This window comes from Helicoverpa zea, chromosome 14 (genome assembly GCF_022581195.2).
Source record: "Helicoverpa zea isolate HzStark_Cry1AcR chromosome 14, ilHelZeax1.1, whole genome shotgun sequence".
Taxonomy (NCBI): domain Eukaryota; kingdom Metazoa; phylum Arthropoda; class Insecta; order Lepidoptera; family Noctuidae; genus Helicoverpa; species Helicoverpa zea.
The window spans coordinates 5,711,606-5,729,635 of record NC_061465.1 but is presented as its reverse complement, the minus strand read 5'-3'; the positions used below and the strand labels follow the sequence as shown (position 1 = coordinate 5,729,635).

General features: G+C 36.0%; 2 protein-coding genes across 3 annotated transcripts in view; both read left to right on the top strand.

The window, feature by feature from the left end:
* The window catches only part of LOC124636704 (semaphorin-2A), a 183,139-nt gene that overhangs the window by 120,652 nt on the left and 44,457 nt on the right, over positions 1-18,030 (top strand). For both annotated transcript variants that reach the window (XM_047172868.1, XM_047172867.1), the window contains exons 3-6: positions 9,241-9,328; positions 10,291-10,342; positions 10,504-10,566; positions 13,964-14,071. In XM_047172868.1, the coding sequence (XP_047028824.1) occupies positions 9,241-9,328; positions 10,291-10,342; positions 10,504-10,566; positions 13,964-14,071 (311 nt within the window). The remainder of the gene's footprint in view (positions 1-9,240; positions 9,329-10,290; positions 10,343-10,503; positions 10,567-13,963; positions 14,072-18,030) is intronic.
* Positions 16,092-17,550, top strand: LOC124636705. The gene has a single exon (XM_047172869.1). The coding sequence runs from the start codon at positions 16,308-16,310 to the stop codon at positions 16,983-16,985; it is 678 nt and encodes a 225-aa protein (XP_047028825.1). The 5' UTR covers positions 16,092-16,307; the 3' UTR covers positions 16,986-17,550.

Here is an 18,030-nt window from a genome sequence, read left to right as displayed (position 1 = left end):
ACCGTTTTGCTATTAAAGGATACGAAATAGCATATTTTCTCTCACTTAATTCACTCGGTAGGTATACGTACATTCCTGTGATATAAATCAGTGGCGTATGAAACAAACCGATTCAAGTTGACATATTGGAAAGGAACCCCTATTCGTTCAAACGACAATAAAACCAATAGTTGTACCCGAGCGCGTCCCGTTCCAATGAATTCTTACGAAAGGAGCAATAAGAAAAAAGTATTCCCAACAAAGCTGCCGTGATAGTCAATATAGCAGATGTAAGACAAACAGGTAGCAATATTGGGACATCCATAGAGTACACCGGTGATATCAATAAGCAGCGTGATGCCGCGACGAACTGCCGAGATAAAGTAGGGGCGGTGCGCGTGCTTCACCGAGATTGCCGACGATTACCCAACTCGATTCTACCAACCGCGCTCGCTCTCTGCACACGCGTTACAATATTCTGACTTTACTTAATACATCATTAATCTTGCCAAATTAAACTGCATTTCCACATAACTTGCAAATTGAACACGGATTGTAGACAATATGAAAATAGCTCGCGGGAAAGCAAATACTTTCGTGCCAATTTGTTTAAACTGCCGCTTTCATCGAGTGCAATGAAAATAAACATCTCATTTGACTTCATAATGCAATAACTTTTTTTCAGTTCAGCGTACAAAGCAGGGCGATATTAAAAATGAATCGGATTCAACGTTTCACGAGCTCAATAATCAATAAGCAGTTTAAATAATACGCAATAAAACTCCAGCCTCGGATATAGTGTTTCAAATGTTCCATTTCTCCGACACGGGCCATTAGCGGAGCAAAGGAAATCTGCAATCTCAAGAGATTGAAAATCAAACAATACGAACGTTCGTAACATAATACCATTCGTTATTAAGACACAAATGTGGCATTAGAGGGAAGTAAGGCAAAGGCGAAAGTTGCACCGCGCTCGGCTCGAGGGGGAGACGCGACACAAAATGTTTATACGGAGAACAGGGTAAGGGGGTAATGTTAGTAATAAAATTTTATACACCTTAATATTTCGCCAAACGATGAGTCGAGGCGTGTGTGAAATTATGTACCTACAGCGCCATGGCCAAATTTACTACTTTCCCCCTGAAGCTGACGTATTTTTTCATTGCACAATGAGCTAAATGCTTCGTATATTTTAGTATGACTTGCTCCTCGGCAGTTTTTATTAAAGACAATTAAATTTACTCCAGTTGAAGCTGGTTTCATTTATCCTTAAAAGCCTCAAGTAAATTAATCCCAATGGGTGATCCCGACGCGTTGCGTAAATAAGCATCCCTGGAAGGTGGTTAGCGTCTCCCGCTTCGAATAGACGCTGTTTCGCCGTGTGATAATTTATGTAAATGAAAAACACATTATCTTGTTTCCTATTCGAAGTGCTGACATGTTTTCAGAACATGTTTATTGCCGTGTTTTGTCTTTATTATCTCGTCTCTGGTGTCACTACTTTCATCCTATGTGTCGTCGCGCCGCCGCATTTCATAATTTTTGCTGCTCTCAACTGCGAATTCATTTTTATCAGACTCTGAAAGCTATCTGATATATGCATACATGCGCTAAAACTCGGCTAACGTTAAAATGCATTTTTAAATGTCCGTTCCTGAGAGTGAATAAGTTTTCTTTTGAAATAAAAGCTTATATTAAATTCGTGTAGATTGAAAAAAAATCTTAATCAACTCCACAAAGCTATAATAGAAACTAGATATCCGTTTTATCGCAGTTTTAGGAAAAAGCGCCAGTAACACCGCAGAGCGTTTTCTAAATTACCAACGCGAACCTAATAAAGGCTGAGAAGTTTTAGGTGCGCGTTTGGTAAAAATACGGTGTCGCAAAAGTTTTCTTTATTAGTTTCCCCCTTTAATCCGGCCAGGCGTGTCCCAATGTCTTTATGGCGAATTTTCAATCTGAGTCTGGGTGGAAGCCAATAAGAAATCAACTATTTTTCCCTGATTCCCGTGCATCGGTTCGAGGGGAGACTCGCTTCTTTACGACTTCTTTTACGATTGGAGGTGCATTCGGAATTAGTCCGCACCATCGGGAGAGCCTTTTCGTGTCTACGACGAAAGGTAAAAGGATTACAATGACAGAATTTTTCCTCCTTCTAAAAATTTTAAAGCCTTTATTTTATTGAACAATGTGAGCTCGTAGGTTTTTCATCATTTTCAACTTCTTTTTGTATAAATTCGATGTGACGACAGCACACAACTTTGATACTTGAAGCGAAAAGCGTATAATGCTCGCTTTTAAACTACTAAAGTTTTCCCTAACATAGTCGGTGAATGTTTACGATATTGTTAGCTTTTTTAGAAAACAATTTTGCGTCGTTTTCCTGTTTCGAAAGTTCCGAACCTTTTTCAACAAAAAGATTTCTGTAGTAAAGGATTTTGTAGATGGCATCTCTTTTAGATGCTACGTGTTTTCTGTTAATCAACGGATGGGGCTATAAAACAGAATGTGATGAGGTCTGTTGCTCGAATTTTACTGAAAGATAAATATTTTCTACTATGAATATTTAGCTTTATTTTCAAGATAGTTTATTTTATGTAACTTACATTACAATTATTTCCCATAACCACAAAAATGGTTTATATACTTTACCTAATTCTAAAAGCTTCTCAGTGTTACATTAACTGTACAATATTCTGTCTAAAGCTAAATGGGTTATAAGTACGTGACCTCATTGTCATTCATGTCGCTTATCTTGTAAACGCAACAAAAAAGGCAATCGCTGTCATAAAAACTTGATAACTCAACTCATTACTTTTAATCTTTGATTTAATCGCGAGCTAACAACAAATTTAAATATTAAACGACTTACAATACAACGACTTGTAATACAAAGGTACCTACAGGCAAAATAAACAAAAGAAAAAATTGAGACTGTTTCACAAAAATAAGTTCGTAAGTAGAGATGAGACGAAATGAAGTCCCGTTAATACTTTATTACGACTCCTGCTAGATAACTGGACGAACTTTATGACACTCTTTTAATAGCCACTGAGTCCAGCCCTGTCGACCTCCATCGTTGGTTTACTGTTATTAATATTTTAAATACATTTTCAACTTTAATAACGTATTAAAAATTTTAAGGGATAAACTAGCTAGTGGCGTGGCAAGATGGCCTGCTTTATGTAGTCGATATTAAAAGTTGGTTATGGCTCGGTTTTATATTTTTGCAGCGTCTTCGTTAACTCATATATAAAATAGAAGACTGAAAAAACAGGTTTCCATAGTTGTGAATGTTTCAGAATCATTAATGTAGTCTGTATCATTTTGTTATTCAAAACGCACGTGTCAAAAAAACCAAGCATTTTTTTTTGTATGTACACATTATTGTTTTAGTTTATAACAACTGATTGTAATATAAACAGCCTTTTTAATTTGTAAAACTAATTTCATAATACTTTTATCAAACTAATTAAAAAGATAAGGGTTGTTGTGCTAGTTATTTTTGAAATTATGCCTTTGAACAATTTTGTTCAGACACAAGCCACATTTTAATTTGTATTTTTAAACGACCTTTTGTCCCAATGTTACCAAAATGAAATAGAATTAGAATCCTAGATTTTTTTTACTAAATCTAATCAAAGCTTACCTCTTACCTTAACCTCTTTGAGAATAAACCTGCCTAAACAATAATCAAGCTGATAAACGCACGCGGTTTACTCTAATATACTTACCTATACATTCATATTAATTTCTGTCTCTCCCTCTCTTTGCTATATACATCGTGTATCCAAAATTCATTCGGCACATTATCTATACACGTGTCGCGATTAACTCTATTAACTTACTTCGACTTGCCGACGCCAGTAACGGAGTATTCCACTATGATCGTGACTGAAATATCATATCTTAAGCAAGTTCATTTAGTTCCCCCTGTACATGGGGCTTAGTACCATTTAGTTAGCACGAAAAATTCTCGCAAATCATATTAAGGTGTTTTGTCTGGAAAATATAACAAGTGTTTTGTTTACTCCTTTTCATAATATGATATTATTTTTCCAAGTAATCGTATCGGGTATCAACAAACATACATTAATAATCGTTTAATTCAACATGTCAAAATATTAAACAAACAAAGTGCTCACGTTATTGTTAAAGACAGGAGCGATAACGACACGAAACAAACACCCGCGGGGCGCGTTCTGAATTAATCCAATCCACGGAATAGGTATAACAGAAAGCTAATGGGCCAAAGTTTCCATGTAAGCCAATTGTGTGCCGTTAATCTAATCGGTGCCGTGTATAACGATATTTTGATATCAGACCGTACAATTGCCAAATGAAAAATACGCGGATTTCCTGTCGACCGTAATCGCCATGTAATCCATCAAATGAAACGATGGCGAACGCTTTGCTTACCGTACGAAAGTCTGCCCTATTACGTATTGTCACGATTTAATACCACTGATGTATGAGTTATTTACAAGCTATTTGTTTTGATTGATTGTAAATGTACGGAATATTGTTATGGAAAACAAGCAAATAACGAAACATTGAAATCGGGTATGTTATGATGTTGAACTAAATGTTATCTCTATTGTTTCAAACCTGTTCATAAAGGACATTAAACTGTATCAGTAGCCTAAATACAATGAAAACGGGGGTGTTTTCCCATACAAATTACAGTATCCATAAAATACAAAGCATGTTGTTTGCTCAAACTACCCTTGACCAAAATAACGTCGTGTGATAGGATCTTTGAAACGTGCGCGGGTTTATTATAACTTTCTTCCTAAGAGTTCCAGCTGTGAGGGAGCATGTCGCAGCCCTCCCCGCGCCGCGCCTCACCCCCGCGGTCGCCCTCACCTGACCAATGTAACGGTGCTCATGCGATAAAACAATTACCACTATGAAGTCGCGTTCAGACTACGAAACCGCAGAAATCCTAAATAGGAAATTATTAAAATTTTACTGCTTTTCAAATAGTGGTTTGTTATATTAAATAGGAACGTTAGCACAATATAATTAAAGTGATTTTTAAAAGATTTTTATGTGCAATAAAAACTAACCATTATTAAGCTTAGGTATGAGCGATTTCATTTTAATTATTTCCTAACCATTTCGACAGTCGTAAAATTCGTAAACCTAATCATTGTAATAAAAAATTAAGGAAAACCAAACAATAAGCTTCAAGAAAGACCGACCATAAAATTCTAAAGCGTGCTTATTTTAATTCCACTTCGATAAGCTCATAAACTCATAACTAAAGATTAAGGAATGTAGTAACTATTTAGCATATCGTATTATTAAATAAACCTCTAATTAAAGAAAAAAATAATCTAGTAGTAACAAAAGGCTGGTTCTTATTATCAGATCTGGGTTTGTTGTCGTGTTGCCGTTCAAACAAGTCGCGTGTCGGTTTTAGCTCACCAAGATCTTGATACGGTGAGGCCCGCACTAATTATAGTTTTGCTTATTACCCGCGACCTCGACTAGTTATTGTAATTGCTCTAATAAATCGTTGATTTTCAGTGACCTCAATATTGATGGTTAAGTTAAATGGGCAATTAAATACCAATAACTCTTCTAGACTTTAAAAAGTTACTAGACGCAAGCCATGTTTAAACTTTGATACATTTTTCAAGTATCAAAATCTTTAAACCCTTACAACGATCTAAAATAAAAACATAAAATCTTGAACAAACATAATACATTGTACAAACTAGCACAGACTTCGTGAGCTAACGTGTAGATCATCTCTTCGCTGAAACTCCGGCTGTACGTGAATATTCTCGGTTCGACACTAAACTCTACATATTTCATACCTCTACAGCGGTTGTCGTCCTATCTTTCATTGCGTCTCCTATAAGAATCACATATTCAAAGCCAGTGCATTTTTCATCAGTCGATCCTACGTAGGATGACAATAAACTTTTAGTGGAGTTCCTCAGGGTAACGTTTTAGGTCCCCGTAGTTTATGCTCGCAGTCTTTGTGATGAAATGTATCTGGATATTCTTTTTCTTTTACACCAAGGGTGAGAATCAAGACATGTGAGATCAGGACACCCAAAACAAAAATGTGAAAGACTGCCAAGTTCGATAATATGGGAACGCTTCGCCTATAAAAGAAGTGAGATCTGAATAAGTACCAAGTTCCATACACATACCTCAGTTAAAAATAGTTACTTTTTAATGATGCTACTTGGCAAGTTTTCACACACCTTGTTATAAACCTACTAAATGCAATGAATCAAGTATTTAATTTTCTATTAAAACTTGCCAAGTAACATCATTAAAAAGTAACTATTTTTAACTGAGGTATGTGTATGGAACTTGGTACTTATTCAGATCTCACTTCTTTTATAGGCGAAGCGTTCCCATATTATCGAACTTGGCAGTCTTTCACATTTTTGTTTTGGGTGGGATTTCATTTATTTCTGTAAGGTTGTTTAGTTTATTTTTTTCATATGACTAAGTTAGTTAAGGAAATGACTCATTTATACTATCTTTCAGATTTTTTAATATGCACGCATCTTACAAAGAAATGAACTAGATTTACCAACTGACTGACATGACATGTTATCATATATTATGTTTGTGGATCAAAGTTACACATTCGTTATTTTCGAAAGTGACTCACACTTGGCCGTTTTCAGATTTTTACTTTACTTTGACTAAATACAAACCTTTGTAACGAATTTCAGATCGGTACGACTATTCGAAGATATATTATATAAATATAGATAAATTTAGTTCGTTTTAGTTCCTTAGGGGTATAAAACACCTTCATTATTTTAAAACCGACTCACACTTGACCATTTTCAGATTTTTCCCTTTACCTTGACATAAAGACCTACCTCCATGCCAAATTTCAAGTCAATACGACCATTGGAAGTGGTCTAGGTTTTTGATGAGTGAGTCAGTCAGTCAGTCAGTCAGTCAGTGAGTGTATAGTAAAAATAGCGATTTTCTGACGTCAATATCTCAAGACCTACAATAGGTATATTAATGAAATTTTGTATTTTAGATAAGTGAGGGGGTCTCAACAGATACTTGAAATTTGATATGCGTAAATAAAATAGATTTTGAGTTATAGGGTGTTCGAATTTGGCCCGAAATGGTTCGTGTAATATAACCCACGGCCGGTGTGTCGCTTTTTTTGCTCGAACTTGGCGGACACACTATACCGTGTGTCTAGATTATATGAGAAAATACTCAAATAGAATGTGGATAAACAGCGTTGACAACTCAAGAATCGAACTTAAATATTAGCACTCAATATTATAAAAAATTACGACACCATAAACTTAAAACCAACAGCAAGTGTAACTACATTTAATGGGCGATGATATTCTTGAAACGTCTGGTATTACGTGGCTATAAAAACGAATACATTTATAAGATGTTCAGACTGCCATTATAACCATTTCTGTACGTGCATCCAGTTCAGTCAGCTGACTCCGTCTTTATTGGTCATGTTTCTAGTGCAAGATTACTTGGAAGCACTATGTTAAGATATTCTTTGTTTTAGATTGAAGATTTTTTTTTAATTTGTGGGAATATTGTAAGATTGGCTGTTTAAGACGGTATTCAATCGATAACAAGTAACGTTGATTTAAGTCATGGCTTTTGATTTTCTCTTGTTTGTCATTGTCATGGTTTACCAATCGTACGCAATTTTAATTAAAAATATTCAGTCAACCATTCCAGTATCCGCAGTCAACTAAATAACAATAAATGTCAGACGGGTGACTTACATCTCACAGCATATGCAAATTTCTGTAACAACAGGACCCAAATGGTGTCCCAGCGGCGTCTCGTCTGCAAGCAATACTGATTCCTGAATTCTCTCGCACCTGCCGATTCCCTACGATGTCGCCTTTCCAATTCAAACTACATTTCGACGGATCTACGTAATGTCAAGTCTTTATAGCTTCACTTACATTATTCTGTAGACATCAGTTTGTGTTTCTATATGCTCAAATTGCGTATCGGGTTTTGTTAAAAGGTATGCTAGGCTGTCTTGATATTTTTTTGTTCAGTATTGTATTTGCGAGTGTCTGGATAATAGAATTTTGTATTAGTATCTCGTGCTTGTCCTTAATAATAATTCTGTCACTCTTTCTTTTATCTAATATTCTATAATATAATTACCTACGCACGCCACAATGTATATTACGTTTTCATATTCGCTACTGGTAGTGTAGTGAAAAATTTCGAAATAAACACAACACGAGCTCCATCGACGATGTTCGTTCGGGGATCAAAACTTGCATAGCCGAGTAGACAGGACAGCTGACTTCGTGAAAAATATATTCTAGGAAGTCATGGACGTATAACGTACACCTCCCGGTGAAAATACTTGAACACACGGAAGTTTTCTACCAAACGATTTTCACTGACATGTCAGTTTTTAGAAACGTTCTACGTATTGACAAGAGTTTCGTTTAAAACAGCTCGTGAAAAGCACGGCTGAAAATATTATGTCAGTTAGTAAGATGGCAGAGCGTCGCGGCAGTATAAACTATGCTAGTACATTCAAAAGTGTGTTTTTCGAAAATAAGTGACGCCAACTTTAACGCGTCCATTTTTTTTCAAATTGCGTGTTTTATAGTAAGGACACAAAAAAACTACAAATAAATTAAACATGATTAGAAACGTGTCATAAATCACATTATTCAAAATATATTTTAAGTTACGTGGAAAAAATCCCGTCAACAATATATACCTTTGATGTTAGGTATCTCAAATAGTCGAGATGTATCTGTAAACACGCGACCTCTTTTCAATAGCCCTTTGATGTTCTTTGTGTTTAAAAATATTACTTAAGCGTGTTCTTATAAGACTTTTTATTAAATGTAACTAATATGAAAAGGTATTTGCGCTTGATTTTTCTTGCTCACTGGTTTCATTCAAATTACAGGTACATTGTGACGAGTGAATACCGAAATTGTTCAGCACATTTTTATTAATTTACGAAGAAATATATTGTTACGTATAGGTGAATAGCTAAGGTTTTCTTCGAATAAAATGATTGAAATATAAGTTTCGTTAAAGAAAAGTCATTTCCAAAAAATCTATAATTGTAAACTGTTTTCTATAAGTTTTAAGTTATAATGAATGTAGGTATTCATTATAACTTAAAATCTTAAAGTCTACGATTTATTTTAAAATAATAAAATTCATATTTATTTTCTTACAAACAAACTACTAAAATATCCTGCCACTTCATATACTTACGTTAATTTTCTATCTTTTCAGATCATGTTCGCGAATTCTCGTGTGGCACGTTGTACTACCGAACCTTCTTCGTGGACTCTAAAAGGGATGCCCTCTATGTGGGCGCTATGTAAGTATACATTTTAGTTTTTTTCTAATCCCAAGTAATATTATGTATAAGTGCGTTTGTCATTTTGTGTGTTAAGATCTTATGATTAAAAGCCTCAGTAGTAAATTATCTTTAAACAAACAAATCACATACAAAAAAAGCACTAAAATGTACACCATGCGTAAACGTAACAGGTTTGACCTTTAAAGTAAAAAAACACAGGTACAATTTAGTCCCTCTGGGCATAGGTCACGCAAATTAGCTACAATGAGCATCCGGACCCTTTTTAACTTTATAAAAAAGGTGCGAAAGGTGCAATTACCTACTTTTCTACAAATACAAGCTATTCTTTAGAAATTCACGGGAATTGAATCTCGGATAGAATAGAGAGAAATAAGCCCTGCTACGCTATGATACAAACCTAAGGCGTTAAATCTAATATAAAAAATACATTATTCCATAAAAAAAATCAAATTAGATTTATTTTGATCCCTCAATTCAAATCTACACGTATCTATCATTTTCTCGGCACAAAACAAAAACCAATCGGTCCAATACAATCAAATAGCTATTTTTACGAGTGTGCCACCGTATCAACTGTACCTTTGTTTGACTACGGTTAACCATCAACCAGTCAGGCTTGACCCTTGGTACTTCATAGTTTTAACTAAACGAAGCCCACCACATAAACTTTCAGTGGAAACAGAAGGGTCAAACCATACTGGTGATCCAATAAAAAGAGGTGATATAGGTCAATCGTGTGTGTCACGAAGACAACTAATTTTGTTCGGGGAATAATACAGCAGCATTTTGAGCTATAAAACGATTCTTCTATATAAACGTTATGGTAACTTTTACGCAACTTTGTAATGTATCCCCTCTAGTCCGCAGTAAATTGACTAAACTTTTCCATTCAAATAGCCCAAGTTAAAAGAGTTTTACAACATTCCTTTTATGCTTTTCTTATGGTATGTTTTTTTCAGGGATCGGTTGTATCGGCTGAATATGAATAACATCAGCGCATCACACTGCGAAGTAAGTTCTAACATAAAATATTAAGTACAAAGTTATTGTCTTTTAGAGTGCAGTTCAAGAACATAATTCCAAATTATAAGGCATCGTAAATATGTATTATATCCTACGTAAGCTGGAACATTAGAAATTCAGAAAGTTTAATCGTACCTTTTTGTTTTCAGAGAGATTCAATAAATTTGGAGCCCAGCAACGTAGCACAATGCGTATCTAAAGGGAAATCGGAGGTAAGTTAATTATGTGCTAAGTAAATTAACTGCTAAGTATCCGACACAAATGAGATTCAAACTTCCACATTTCTCGCAAAATTACTTACAACTAGCACTATTTCCATCAAGGGTTAATCCCATTTTTAACTGTGAGCGGCGGGCGGCGAGCATATTTCATAGCGGGGGGCTTACAGCCATGCTCTGCTTCGCTATATTAAGGCCGTTAATTTTGATTTACAATCGCAACGTAAAAGCAATATTTGTTTTATTTCTCGGCGCTCGGAGGCTGTCTCGAAGATCGGAACGGCGATTATTGCGACTTGCCTCGGTGCGTCATCCACTAATTCGATAATACCCACTCTACACGAACCGTTACGCTTGAGTGGTTTCTCTTATATTTGCCCTCTAGCTGTATTACAATTTTTCGGTTTTCGCGACAGCCACACTTTTATTTATACGTTTTCGTAATAAAAGTAGCGACGATGTAGCGTTTGGTGCCGTATATATTTATCACTCTTTGTTGGTTCACTCAGACACGTTTATATCTAATAAGAGAGTCATAAAGCCCGCAACCAGAAATGGGCTGTCTCATGCGAAATGTATAAAGTCTTACCGCGAACAGTAAACCCTCTTTGTGACTCTAAAAGGTGTACCGTAATGGCGGGAGAGGCAAAACCTGCCAAAACCAAATTCGCAACTATACTACAACAAAATATCGCGGCAACATAAAGCACGTAAATAAAAGGTCAAACTTCTGCAATAGCGTGAGAAGAAAAGCAATAGACCACATGGTACCCACTCCCAACTCTTCCGATGTAAAAAAAGTAAATTTGTTTTATTAGTATCAAAGAGGGCTATAAAAAAGAAATATCCCCGAGTCTATCACCTCGATCGCGAATGGAACGGCCACTCGTGAAGGCTATAATCAAAGTTTCTCGCTGTCGGCGAGTTTTCTTTTCTCTAAATACGATGTCGTAACACGAAAAAGGCTGGAAAAATGCCGTCGGCAAATTCCTCAAGGCGGCCACCGGGCCGGCGCTCGCCTTGTTGTTTTAACTTCACCGCTCTTTGTGACGCTATTAAGGAAAATTCACTGGTTTAGGTAAATCAGAGACTCGGGATTTTAGAAAATGACGGATATAATATCTCTAGTAAATAAAAAATGTAAAGTGCTTTGTCTGCTGCTGTGTAAATTCTCTTTTCCTTTCATTTTCAAACGAAAAGTACGCCTTGTAATGCAATAAAAACACGTTGACCAAGAACGAAAATCCTTAAAAGAAAAGAGAAATGAATTATGCCAAACCAGCTTTCAGGCGTACGTTCACAAAACCCACTTACAATACATTTCTTTTAATTTCCAAGAACTTATTACGACCTTTGTATACGAGTATCGTGGCAAAAGCAATAAAATGTTCCGCATTGGTAATGCAAATCAGCGTTCTTAAATTCCTAATAAAAACCATTATAGAAAAACAAGAAGAGAACCTTTTGGGTAGAAAAACGCGAGGAAAGCCCGCCGTAAATCTACTTACGTACAAAGTGGCGAATAATTAACGAAATGGTCCAATCGAAGGCATTAGTTCCGAGTGGAGTTATGCGAGCGCTACCGGCTAAGTGCCGTTAAAAGAAACTTAGACGCGAGCTTGATTGTTCTCGTGCTTAATTCTGATTGTTTCTGAGTGCAAAACAGTTCTGTGTTCACGTCAGTACGACGGCTGAGCGCTCACAGTATATTAATCCGATAATTACTTTAGAACAATCTCTTGGAAAGTTACCTCGCCGGGCCGAACCAAAGAAACCGGGCAAAACTTTTTATTAACAAACAAAGCACTACTTACACGTGCCTATTCCAAATCGAGTTTTACTACGTTTTCTGATTGTGTGTGTAGAAAGTAATATAATTATGGTTCGTTATCAACTCTGCTCAATCGAACAAAGAGCCGCGATATATTGTGTTAGGTGGCTGTCTTTATGTACAACCTTTTATTCCAGTGTTCTGTTAAGTAAGGCTTTGTTTAGCGACATTGAATATATCTCAACTGACATGTATTGAAATAATTCCGTCTATCGAATAATTCAGCCATTGATAGACAGGGTAAATATTCAAATTTACATTGTAACAAAATGTGGATAATAAAATAAACCATTAATTTCATAATTTCGCAAATGAGTTATTTGATTCAACAAAACCATTGTTTTGTTAAGTAAATATTTTAATGTTATCAGTATTCGATAATTTTAAATGTCGAAAACGTTCATCAATTATTTATTTACCGCTTTATCAAATAGATACGATCAACATGAAAGTTTAACTTTTAAATCAAACGTTATTAAAACAATCCTACACAGCCTAAAATATGAAACAAAAATAAATTAAATAAACAGTTTAAAAGACACAAAAGACTTTATTTTAAAGAACTTCAGCGACCGTGTTTCGATTGGGGAATTTATCAGAATAACCGTGCGCCAGTGAGCCTTCGTTCTGACGGAGAGAAAATTAGTTTCGAGCTTGACGACTGACCGCGGATACCACATACCAATCTGCTGTTAAATAAACACTTTGATTCTGGTTTCAGGATACAAAACTTTGGCTCTTTGTTGTTATTTCATGCAGTATTTCATGATATTGTGTTTCATATTTTTTGATATCATTTGGTGCCTACACTCGTGAGGAGATGCAATGAGTAGGTATATCAAAGTACCGTGTAGATCAAATTACTTTTGTGCCAGTTTAATCCACGGTTTTACGTGCTTACATAAGTCTACGGATTTTTTACAGTTTCACATTTGTTATTTAGCTTTAGATTATGAGAAGTAGGATAGCACTTTTAAAAATAAAAAATAATCATTGAAAAATGGAACTTTAATGAACTGTAATGAACTGAAATGGACCAATATAGCAGTGTTTTAACCGGTAAAGCGAGCAATGCATTTCTGTCGTCCGGAATATTAATGCCCCGTTTAATATTTATGTCGAAGGCAAATTTGCATAATCACAGGCTGTGAATACTCATACACACCCACGTACTTTCGAATTACTATTATTCCAATGAATTTTGCCCGAGGTAGGGTATGCGCATCGCACACCATTGATGGGTTCCGATTGTTTGCATTACAGTTTATTTTTGCAACGTGCTGACAATGGAGGTTTTATGTTTTGTCGGCGTCGCGTTAAATCGGTTCATTTCAGTTGTAAGCTAAATTATGGACGAAATTATTGGTGATTGATTGATTGTGTCCCATAGCTCAGTAAAAAAAATCAATACATCGTTAATTAATTTTCAATTTAAATGCATTTTTCACTAATTGTGTAAAAATCTAGTAAGTCAAACAAAGTCTAATTTCATAACTAATAACATTGTGTTCGCCGCAGATATAAAAAAAATAATGTATTAAATTATATTATCTTTTTCAGCACTTCGACTGTCGGAACCATGTTCGAGTAATCCAACCAATGGGCGATGGGTCTCGCCTCTATGTCTGCGGGACCAACGCACACAGCCCGAAGGATTGGGTCTTATATGTGAGTAATTCATATTTTAATAAGCTTAAAAAATCGTATTTATTGTGAATGTTCTACTTTATCTTAGAGGAGAGTTTCACAGTTGGAATTTAAAACACAATATTGTTGAGTTTAGAAGAGAAAAAAATAATGTACCGATGTTACCTCCATAACTGGAACTTGAAACTTAACCCACCTTCCCACTCATTTAACTGTCCATAATGGAGACAATCTATGACAACTTCCTACTACATCCCACACTTAATTGCTACTGGGAATCAGTGGGTGGAAAAAGCGTCAAATATTCTCCTACTTACCGTTTACACCCTTTTAACCTATTACTATCGATGGTCAAGTTTACGTGTATAAAAATATACGTTATCTTAATCCTTCTGGGAACAAAATGTTATATGAACAAAAGTGAACCTTTACCTGACCTGGGAATTAACGTGGGTAAGAATAAACCTTTTCTCGGCCTCCGTGGTGAAGGAAAGTAGGTTTATCCTGCCCGGAAATATATGTGGTTTTACTTATTTATTTACTCTTTTATGCATGAGCATAATATTATATACTTAATACATATTCGTGAAAGTTCACTTAGTTCCACGTGTATCTTAGTGTAGTCTCACAAAAACAAAAGTAAAAGAAATATCGTATAGGCCCGTTTTAATCGTTGTAAATTATAAGATAATAACAATTAATTTTGAATCAAAATACAGTTTTAATTAATATAAACATTTAAACAGCGCTCAAGCTCTTACATTTTGCGACGCTATCAGCAAACATCTAGAGAACAAAATCTCTATTCTAACGCAGACAAGTGTAAAATAAACAACGAGACGCGACTATTTTATGCGACGATTTCCATTACATGGGCAACACGGGTATCTCGGAGCGCACTCTCCACATGCGATGCAACGAAATGCGAGCTATTATCTAAAGACCCACCCCACTCGAGCTGATCCCGACATGAGCCTTGGACAACAGCCAGCGACGCAACAGATCTCCAACAGGTCCCCAACTTATTTATGTTACAGATAAAAGCGACACTATTCAATGATAAATTATTCACTTGTCACCAGCAATTGTTTTACATTGAATTTCTAAACGAATTTAATTTAAATTAAAAGGTATTCTCGAGGAGTTCAGACTATGCTTTCTCTGTACCTAGATGAAGCCAAATCCTTTGCATTCTCCAAGACTCGCAATTTTCCTAACATTGTACAGTGATGCTCTTTAAATTTCTATTTCGCTCGTTTATACCGACGACAAACTCAACGAGACGGTATTAAGCGTCCATTCTACATGCAGCTGGATGCATCCAGTACATAACGCACTTCCTCGGTAGCAGGAACCGCGACAAATTTCACGGGGAGCGAGTCCAAATGACGCCGTAACGTGAACGAAGATTTTCACGACGTCAGAAATTTCTAACCGAACGCCTTCAGATCCCATCCACTGACGAGTTTTAACTTCAAAGAATTTTCCGCAGTCGAAATTCAAAATAAAATTCGCAACGAGTTGCGACCACTCAAGATTTATTATTTATTAGGCACTTATAGTGTGACCAGCGTCGAGCCGTCCAAATGGATGCCATTTGAGACCCCGCGATGGTATGATAAGTGGTGTTATTTTCATGAAAATAATTTTTAAAACTCATAAAGCCAACTTTCCACAATAGGTATCGAAAGCAGACCGCAATAAATTTCAGTGTGGCCTGTTCACCTCTCACTTTCCCTGCTCTTGACTTTCATATAATTTTATGATGTATTGGCGGTCGTTTTGACCCTTCACACATTTTATAGCAGTTCTGTTACTGTAGAGTTTGGGTCTAATGGGTGCATACAAAAATGTGAGGATAGAATTATAATAGGATTCACATTGAAAATCATTTTTGTAAATGGCTCCGAGACCAGTACTAGTGTAGTATGGTATCAGGCTGAATAAGGGTCCATTTAAGTTTATTATTCAGGTTTGGAATGTGGGATCTACATTATGATTTTTTTTTGGGGTAGGTGTAGAAAAAGTCGACACGTATCTCAGATTCTCTGAGCCTTTTAAAAATATATTTAATTCAGTTTTTTAAATTATTTTTAGTAAAAGTTTAATTATACTACTTAATTATTGGGTACTTACATTAGGAGCCTTAAATGTAACCTGATTAAGTACTTAACACCACCTGCCACATCACCATCAACACTTGCACATAGAATAATATTAACATATTTACAAAGTCACTATAAACAATATAAGGAAGATGTCACAGTTATCAGAAATACTGTCGATACAGAGAAGTCTTGAGGAGAGTTTCAGTCAGAAGATGGACCAACTCGGAGCTCAAATTCAGGCTGCAGGCCCTGCCAAGGAAACCGTCGCTAAAATTGCTGAGGAGTTCCGGGCCTTCAGGGAGCTCATCTTCAACGTGTTGGGTTTACTCAGGAAGCAGATAGCCGAGTGTGCGCTGCACATTGATGGGTTGGAGATGAGGCACCGTCGAAAGGCATTGATCTTTCAAGGGCTTCCTGAAGAAGAGAATGAGGACTGCCCTTCCATGGTCCTTGGTGTCCTCAGCAGCAAATTGGGTCTAAAGGACATAGCAGCAGCCAGCATAAAAGTTGCCCACCGACTTGGCAGTCCTAGTAAGGATCATGCACGGCCCATTCTTGTGAGGTTTGCTTCTTGGGATGTCAAGTCAACTGTTTGGAAGGCTAAGACTAGGTTGAGAGGCACCAAAGTCTCAGTCAAGGAGTTCCTGACGAAAGCCAGGCAGTCCATCTTCGCGAAGGCACGGCTGCATTTCGGTATGCGTGCTTGTTGGACACAGGATGGCGTGATAGTCATTAAGGCATCGGATGGCAGCCGCCACAGGATTGTGTCGATGGATGAGCTAAAGCCTCTCCTGGAGAAGTATCCTTCAAAAACAAATGCTGCATAACTTCTTGAGAGGACCTGGAAACATATCTATTATTGGTATGTGACTGACATTTTAGAATTAGAAATGAATCATATTATTACTATACTTACTCATTGTTTATTTTGATATTTTCGTAATCTAATGTTTTTATTTTATTTATTTTTCTCTTTGTAATGTTTTATCCTTTTTTTTCCTTACCAAATTTTGTTAAATTTATAGTAACTTTGTTATTTCTATTTCAATTTGTTAATTACCCGCAAATAGATTAAGAATTAATTAACGTTTGGATAACTTAACTTCTATTCTTGGTTACTTTACTTTTCACAATCGCAGGTAGTAATTGTCGAAATGTCATTGTCAGCTGTCACATTACAAAAATGTCAGTCAATGCACGGATCGAATACCATTCGTCCAGAAATAGTTTCATTCTTCTTTTATTTATTTTTGTATCGTTTTTCATTTCTTATGGATGTCAACTACGTTTTATTTTTGTTTTATGTTGCTGATTCTAATTATTTATTGGTGTTAGCTGGCGGGTGGAGGTAAATTCTGTTGTTGTCTTTGTTTTTAAAATTGCTAATTATTTTTATAGTTATATTTTTTTATTTATTTTTTTATCTATATATTTAGGATTTATGTCTTCTGATGACGACTGTTTTCATTCTGCTAATGAGTCTTTGGATGTGAGTAATAGTGATGGTAGTTTCTGTTCTCTGACTGATACACTTGGGGATACATTGAGAAATCAATTCAAACAAACAGATAAAGTGTTAAATGTGTGTCATATTAACGCTCAAAGTGTTCCTAGTCACTATAGTGAACTATGGGAGACTTTTTCCAACAGCAATGTGCATGCCGTCCTGATTTCCGAGACCTGGCTCAAACCAAATCTCTTATCCACATCTTACCCTCTTCCTGGCTTCGTTCTTATTCGGAATGATCGACTTGGGAGAAGAGGGGGAGGCGTGGCAATATACCTTCGATCGGACTTTCCTTATAAGATCTTGGCTACTTCTTCTAGTTCTCTGCCTAGTGCTGAATTTCTCTTTTTGGAGGTTTCAGTTAA

What these genes read in the sequence shown, in the direction of transcription:
- LOC124636705 (XM_047172869.1), top strand. Translation starts at nt 16,308, where the DNA reads ATGTCACAGTTATCAGAAATACTGTCGATACAGAGAAGTCTTGAGGAG.